The sequence below is a fragment of the Megalobrama amblycephala genome, linkage group LG18 (assembly GCF_018812025.1).
Source record: "Megalobrama amblycephala isolate DHTTF-2021 linkage group LG18, ASM1881202v1, whole genome shotgun sequence".
Classification (NCBI taxonomy): domain Eukaryota; kingdom Metazoa; phylum Chordata; class Actinopteri; order Cypriniformes; family Xenocyprididae; genus Megalobrama; species Megalobrama amblycephala.
In genome coordinates, this window is record NC_063061.1 from 38,990,624 (window position 1) to 38,999,292 (window position 8,669).

The following is an 8,669-nucleotide window of genomic DNA, read 5'->3' on the forward strand; positions in this document are numbered from 1 at the left end:
GAAATATTTTTAAGAGATTCTTTGTCTCACTGTCAGTTGGTTTACTGAATAATTGCTGATATTTGTTTTATTTTCGTGGATAATACATTTTTGTTATGAATAAGCTGTGAGGTGCCAAAGACAAACAAGAACAGATAATAAAGGATAATAAAGATTTAATTCAATTCAAATCCAAATGGATCTTGAGTCCATCGGCTGAACTCAGTCACCACAAAAAAGGCAACAAGGCACCAAAACTACACGTTTTCACAAACACAATGTGACGCACAAACACATTTTCAATTAAGATTCGTCAATTAATCAAATTAGACTTCTGCTCTTTATGAGATTTGATAAAGTTGTAGAAAACCAAGCCAAACTCCCACTGCACAATCGAGGGGTAGAAAATAAATACAAATAGTTTCATTTTGATGGTCCATTTCGACAGTATTTTAATCTTCCAGAGTTCTCCGAAAATAAATCAAATCACGGTCTGGGTGTCGATCAACATCTGCTGCTCTGGACCAAGATTAAGAGGAAAAGGAAATACTGATGGAAACAGGAAATACTTAGTGCTCAATTTAAAAAGTGCCAAAGGATCTGACCAACGAGGAGTCGGTATCTAGAACAAGCAGCCAATCAATCGCCTGTTCTGAAAATCATTTCTGCACTTGATCAAAAATGATATTAGAAATATCTACTAACACAAATAAATAATCCCTTCCCCCACCGCAAAAAAAAAATAAATAAATCGCAAACTATCTCCCACAAACATATCAACATTAAATAGAGACAATCATGGGAAAAGCTCCAGAGGTCAGAGGTCAGGCCCATCAGCTGTACATACAAACAGTTCTTTGTCTATTGGGTCAAAGGTCACGTGATGATATAAATACTTGAAATCAAAAACGTTTTCATTGCAATTCTCGACACTCTTGATCTGATCAACTAACCCTAAGAAAAAACAAAAAGGCACTTGAAGCTCAGCAGCTGTCACATGACTGATGAGCAGGACGTGACGCGGGTTTGTTCAGGGCTGAAGAAGTTTCAGAACGATAGTTTCATGAGCCGTTAGTCGATCGGACGAGACGATCGATCTCTCTGCATCTGTGAATAAATAAAAGCTGCCACATCTTCCCAGAATCCTTCATTCTCCTCTGAATCACGTGACGCTACTGCTGCTCATGACGGCGAGCGATCAGAGCGAGTTCTGTGTGTCGCGTCTGATCCGGTGGAGCCCGTGACGCACATATGTCACTAACGAGCTCATGGAGGCCGTCAGACTGAGGGGACCGACGGCTGAATCCAGCTCTCGCAGCAAACCTGCAGAAGACATCACTGCTGTCAACCACACACTCACTACACACACACACACACACACACACACACTACACACACACACACACACACACACACACACACACACACACACACACTCACTCACACACACACACACACACACACTCACTACACACACACACACACTCACTACACACACTCACTACACACACTCACTACACACACACACTACACACACTCACTACACACACACACACACACACACACACTCACTATATGATGTTTTATTAACAAAGTTCAGGAGGAGCATGTTCAGATAGAGGTGTATATACAGACTTACCTCTGTTTGTTGACACTTTATCAGCATCTCTCCACCACCCCATCTCCTCACTTCTAGTCCTAACTATTCCTATCTATCTCAACTGGGGGGGGGGGGGGGGGGGTACTCTTGGTTCAGGCCAAAATTCCTTTACTCTTCTTAATTTTATATAAGTGTAAACTCGTGAAATACACACACACACACACACACACACACTCTCTCTCACACACAGTATATGTACATGTACAGTATATGAGGTGTTGACTTGGCCTCCAAATTCCCCAGATCTCAATCCAATCCAGCATCTGTGGGATGTGCTGAACAAACAAGGCCGATCCATGGAGGCTCCACCTTGCAACTTACAGGATTTACAGCAGGGCAAGTAAGTTTGGCATCGGGCCAAAAAAAAAAATTTCCCCACTAGATGGCGGGCCAGAACATAGTCAAAGGATAGTTTAAGAAATTAATTGATGAAAAATGCATCTAGACAGACTGTTACAGTGTCTTTTGTAACTGGTACTGAGCTGTGTTAAATCCTGTAGTAGGACAGTCATTAACAAAAAGCCACATGTGTGGCAGTGTCCAGGTTTTACACTGGATAAATTAATAAAGTGGAGTAGTGACACGTAACTTGGCAAGTATCCTCATTCACCGACTTGCAACACAGACCGCCTTGCTAAAACACACCTATGTGGGAGATGAGGAATGGGTAAAAATAACTCAAAAAATAAAAGAGGACTTGAATAAGCCCATTAATTGCATGTTTGAGTCATGCTCATAACGAACTTTTTTTATTTCCATATTGTGAGTAAGAAATGAGTATCATTTTAATTTGCTTGTTACACAATGGAGCCTAACTTATTGTAATAATTATTCGACGTAGCCTATGTTTACAGTTACAATAATTACAATAATTATTCCTTGGCATTCTCATGCACTAAACTGCATTTTTTTAATTGTTTGCGTGCTGGAGTTACGCCATTACATCGTGTGCAGAGTGATGTTAACATTTAAGCTAGCTGGTGAGAGAAAATGGCACTATCAAAGAGTCTAAAAGAGGAAAGTTGACAGCGAAAATAGCGCATACAAAGGAGAATGGAAAGACAACTATGCGTTCATTCTAGTCCTACCAAGTTTTGTGAATGCAAAGCCAGCGTGTCTTATCTGCAACAAAGTTGACGCGTCAAAAGATAATAGATCCCATTTCAATCAGTGATATTGTCTACACTGGATGCGGCGCGACAACACATTCCTGACAGTAAACGGATTCCCTGTTCTATTTCTGACGTAGTCCAAGTGCTTTGCAACGGTCAGTTTGTCGCGTTCAGTGTAGACAGCTGTTGCAGCGCGACGCAAAAAAAGTCTGGTGTAGACAGGGTGATAATATTAGACATCACCACGAGATGAAGATCAATTTTCAGAACCAGCCGCTATCAAAATAATCTGGCTGCAGGCGCGGGCCAGATATTATTACTGGCGGGCCAGTTTTGGCCCACGGGCTGCCTATTGCTGACCACTGCCGTACGCGTTTGTCACGCATCCCCTTTTGCTATTTGGGGAAATGAACCCAGCGCTATGATTGGTCGAACTCTTTCTTTTGCTGGATTTGAGTACTACGTATGCACAGAGCCAGGTGTTTGAATAGTATAGAGTGACAAATCGTACCAGCGTACTTTGAGGTCAAAATGTGTACCCGCTACGCAAAATGCGTACATGTTGGCAGGTCTGCTAATGGTAAGGGGCGTGGCGTTTCTGGACGATTCAGCGAATCACAGTACACTGGGCCAGCTAACCAATCTGAGCACATTGTGTATTTCGGAGGGAGTGGTATCATAGAACCAGGAGTCAAACCGGCTGTTCTAATGACAACGGAGACAGCGGTGTAGAATAAAGGTAAAATTAGGGCTGTCGTGATAACCGCAATATCGTAATACCGCGCTATTTACGAGCCAACCGCAGAGGACTGCAAATACCGCAGCAACCGCGATATTGCATGAATGTGAGCAAGATCGTCTGAGCGCGTGCGATTACCTGCGTCTGTCCTTCAGGGGACATATATTCATGAAAAAAGGTTGTCATGTCCAAGGAGAGAAATCTCTGCCTTAGCATCGACACATTACTGGTCAGCTGAGCCTTATAAAGTGGCGCTCAAAGTTAAAATGATTTCAACAGCTTGATTCGTTACATCGCTCTTTAAATGAATCAGCGTTTTTGAACGTGCAGTTGAATGAATGGTTAAAGACTCAAAGACAGTCCCTTGCCGCCACCTTGTGGTGCAACAATGTAACTGCACTGACGTCTGCAACACGCAGAGATGAATAACGTTAGTTCTGCTTATACTCGTGAAATATCAGCAAAAAGTCTCTCATTTAGTCAGATTTGAGGATCGGAACTAACTATTATACATATAACAATAGTCCTACGATCTTACTTTCAGGTTTATGTTCTGTTATGTAGACCCTTATTCTGACATTCTCCATTTAGTTTCATTACTGAATATGACCATGTAACACAGATTGTATATATATATATATATATATATATATATATATATATATATATATATATATATATATATATATATATATATATTATTAATGTGTGTGTGTGTGTATACATGTATATATTTATATATCACGCATATCGTGCTATTGAGCCACTCAAAAATACCGCAAGGGAAAATCCTTAACTGCGACAGCCCTAGGTAAAATATATGAAAAATACACGTTTTATTAAAAACGAAGCATTAAGACATGTTAAACTGCACCCCATAAACACAATCAAACCTAGAAAAAAAACAGTGAACCACCCCTTTAAAGTTGCTCTGAAACCGTGTGTATTATGGAAAGCACTATACAAATAAATCTGACTTGACATTAAAGGTACACAAAGTAACTTTTGGCAAAACTGCATGTATTTTGCAGAAAAACATTGTTTTGGTTGTACTTCGACTCTGTGCAGATGAATTTGATTATCCTACTGCTCATAAAATAAGCATTACTAGGCTTAATAGATATAACCATTTTAGATGGAAAGGATCTCAAGCCGACTAGCTGAAGACGTTACTGTAGCTTTACCCATTAACAGACACGGTACTTCCCTGAAAATAAATTCCAGCACAACAACCATAATGAAATGATCTTCACAATAGATGCTTTACAGTGAACTCTGTTTGAGAGCTACATATGGTGATTTACCTGTTCAATAAAACACCTTACTCACCTGTTGAGAAATAAAAACATCATCATCTCGGTGTCGCTTTTACAATATATCAGATCCCTCAGTTCTCGCCAAGCCAAGCTAATGTTGATTCTTGTTTTATTACGAGCTCTCTCGCATTCTCTTTTCACCAGCAGACTCTCCTCTGTTCGGCTTTGGTTTAAAACGGGTGATTCCCCGGAGGTTGGAGATTTAGCGGCTTCTTTCCTCAACCTTTCTATAACTAACCTGTGCCACTCCCACACCAGACACGCGTCAAAGCAGCAGCATTAATATTTTAATCCCTACTAACACTGAACCTTTCATGAACTCAGTATGTGACAGAAGTTTCCTTTTTGCTTGTGTGGACAAACACATTTATAATGACAGATTTAGCGCAGCTTCCTGTGACCTTTGACCCTTCTTACCGCTGCCCGAGTGTGTGAGATCGTCAGCCTGCTCCCACGTCTCGTGAGCGCTCAGGAAGAGCGCCGTAATGCTGACGTAAGACGCCGCCGCCTGCTGGACGGGTTGAGGAATGACGAGCGAGCTGCCGGCGGCCGATGAGGAACTCCTGCAGGGATCGAACAGAGAACAGTCGGTGAAGGGCAGGAAACGCATCATCATTGTGAATCGCTGGGGTGTGACGAAGACGCTCACCTGGACACGGAGGGAGATGCAGACCACGACGAGCTCTGAAAATAAACACACAGACCGTGAGGCGAGAGTCTGAATCAGAGTAAGAAGAAACGACACAGAAACACTAAAGACACACACTCTGAAATGATCGGTGAGTGTCCGTGAGTATCGGAGCGCCGAATCCCGTCTGTAGCGGAACATGGCCATCTGCAGCAGAGACTGGCAGCGCAGACTGCAGAACAAACACACATTCACTGACTGATGCGGATTCACACACACGTCTGCATCTCTGCTGTGCGCCGCTCTCACCACAGGACGAAGAAATCCCTCTCATGAGCCGCGGCTGAAGGATCCGTGTAGCTCTTCAGTTTGAGTATAAACCTGAACAGACACAACAACATCATCATCATCATCATCATCTGCATCAGCACGTTATATCTGATAAAACAGTGCGATCATCACATGATCATCTGCTATGAACAACAGCTACACTAATTCTTCAGACTGCGCAGCTCCGGTTTGGATCAGCCTTTGCAATGATTTCAGCCGACGCAGACAACTGACCATACGCACTGAACGTTCACAATAAAGCTGGAAAACTTCCGGTGAAATGTCACTTGTTGGTGTGACGGTATCTTCAATGTCTTGAGGTAGGCCCTGCTTACAGCTGGTGTTAAGATGCGTTTCGGTCGATCGGATCACAAGCAGACGAGGGAGACACATTCGCGTTTACACCTGGTGTTTTAATCCATGGCTTTTGTCCAATTTCAACCACTCCTGTCCTGATTTCTTCACAGGGAGGGTGGGTAAATGTATGTTTTTTTTCAGATATTTTGATCTAATGGACAAAATCAGCTCACGCAATTTACATATGAACGTGACCAGAGACAACAGAAAAACATACGGAGAACATCAGCTTTTGCTTCTGTTCTGACATCCGCAAGACCACGCCGAACACTGACAGAAATCAGGAATGGCGAGAGAACACTGTGCTTGGTACGTTTTTCATCTTCAAACCAAACTTGGGTCTTTAGCTGAGAAAGTTTAAATCCCGCCTGGCTGGAGCACTTCCCATAATGTGAGTGTCACTCTACAAAAGCAATCCGGTCAAATCACCTGTATTTAGTGTCGTCTACTTGAGAGCCGATCGACCAAAACGCATCCTAACACCAGCTGTAAACAGGGCCTTCGTTTATAATCAGAATATAATCACTCAAAGGTGCGGTAAGCATATTTTGAACAACAGTGTTGGACACTGATCATATTTGAAATCAACCCAAAAAAACCCACCCCTCTCGTCATTGCTCCGCCTCCAAACCACCCTGCTCCGAGTCGGTCTCGAACCCCGGCCCAATCGCTGCTGTCATGTGAGGCGAGTGCACTACCAACGACGCTAAACACCTCATTCTCTAGCGGGCGTCAGTGTGCAGTAGTTTAACAGCAAAATTGTTACACACGCAATGCGAGTGGATGTCTGTTTATCACAGCTGACATACAACAAAATGCTTCACGAAAAATAAAGCGCAGTTGATGAACAAACAACAAGGAAGCACAAAAAATGAACGTACAGTACACAAGAGTAAATACAAAGTGTTCGTTGTTAGTGGCAAACAGCATTTAAAGATTTATTGTGCACTTTAGTTGGATTCATTGAATAAAATGTGAGCTGCACTGACTGACAGCTGCTGTGATTATAAAGGGAGAGCGGCGCTCGCTTCTGTCATTCATTCACAAGAAAAGTTATTGTTTTTCATGAGATGTTGTGAGGATTTCATACTTCACCTTGACAAAATGTATTTTTAAGCCTAGTTATTTTATAATGTTTAATATTTATTCAAAAGCAAAAATGAGTGAAAAACTATTACAGGAAATGGTTAATATGAGCCAGTAACGCTGCTCTGCCGCCATTTGATGGTTATAATTAACGTTTTATTCTTAAATAAAAGTGTTTTCTATCAAATGTTGGATTTCCTACATCTTGAAACATTCGGTTTTACAAATAGGGACAATCTCAGAAGGATAAACAAATAATGTTTTTGGTCATGACAGTAAAAATAACATTTGAAGCGGTGGAAAAATGTAGCGCGTGCGTGTCTAATTACAGACTTTATTGCCATCAATAAAACTGGTTTACTTTACAAATTAGGCAAGTGTGATAACTGCATTAAAATATAAATACAACATTAAAAAGTGAAACATTACTGGTTTTGTGTCGATGTACAGCGAGTACAGAAGGATCAGCTAACAGTTCACCGGAAATGGCCAAGCTGGATTAACGACAACCAGGAAGTAACCGTGCAAACGGTCAGCGAGAAGAATTCATATGACGGCAACTCTGGACCAACATACACAACTTTCAATTATTATCCTAATTCTGTAATCATAACGAGCACAAGTTGTAAGTGCTGCCTAACATGTTCATTAGGTCTGCTTAAATGAATACGACGTTAACTCACCCATAACCTGCATATCACATGATCGTCACTGTGACACACTCGTCTCTGACTGATAACTGAACACTTCATCAACTGTAACATTTCCTGTAGAGCAGCAATACTCTGATCAACTTCAAGTGAACTGAACTGAACTTCACACCTGATCAGATCCAGCGTCTCGGAGAACATGGTGTAGGCAGATTTGGGCGTCTGTGGCTCCGTCTCCATGGCAACGGCGCTCTCCACGAATGCCAGCGCAGCCTCCAGATAGCTGAGGGCTTTAGCCGTCTTATCCGGCTGAGAAACATCAAGAAACGTTGTCAGATCCAGGAGTGGAACTCACCATACACAGGGGTCAGGGGTCAGGGGTCGGGGGGAAATCAAAGGCTTTATAAACACCGTAGCGTCTGCTTTGTGCTTCAGTTTTTTGGCTTCCTTCAGATGATCTTCCACGGAGCGTTGCCTGGGAATCAGAGGACAGAGGTCAAAGAGCTTCACACTGGTTAATGTAGAAGTAATAGACAGATGGACGCGAGCGGCACACCTGCGGTCGGGCGGCAGCAGCGCTCGTGCTTGGGCTGCAGGAGGACACGCTTTCTCCGGCAGGACGTTGCGGCTCTTGCAGGATTTCTGCTGAATAAAAACAGTTCGTTACGAGTCACGCCACAAGAGCTTAAAAACAAAGATGTAAACGATCTACAGCACCTTCCCATGAGCCTCTGCCGTCCTCGGCTGGCTGTCAGGAGCCGCTGCGGATGGACACTTGTGTCCTGATATGTCCTGAGGAAGACCTGAGCCGT

The 8,669-nt window shown here is 42.6% G+C and overlaps 1 protein-coding gene across 1 annotated transcript in view; it reads right to left on the reverse strand.

The window, feature by feature from the left end:
- Positions 1-138: 138 nt before the first annotated feature.
- The window catches only part of aff1 (AF4/FMR2 family, member 1), a 19,533-nt gene continuing 11,002 nt past the window's right edge, over positions 139-8,669 (reverse strand). Inside the window, exons 12-20 of the mRNA XM_048165509.1 lie at positions 8,575-8,669; positions 8,414-8,502; positions 8,269-8,332; positions 8,030-8,166; positions 5,744-5,815; positions 5,573-5,666; positions 5,456-5,490; positions 5,224-5,369; positions 139-1,302 (exon numbers count right to left, since the gene is read on the reverse strand). The exon at positions 8,575-8,669 is cut by the window's right edge and continues 53 nt beyond it. Coding sequence (XP_048021466.1) covers positions 1,178-1,302; positions 5,224-5,369; positions 5,456-5,490; positions 5,573-5,666; positions 5,744-5,815; positions 8,030-8,166; positions 8,269-8,332; positions 8,414-8,502; positions 8,575-8,669 — 857 coding nt within the window. The 3' untranslated portion in view covers positions 139-1,177. The remainder of the gene's footprint in view (positions 1,303-5,223; positions 5,370-5,455; positions 5,491-5,572; positions 5,667-5,743; positions 5,816-8,029; positions 8,167-8,268; positions 8,333-8,413; positions 8,503-8,574) is intronic.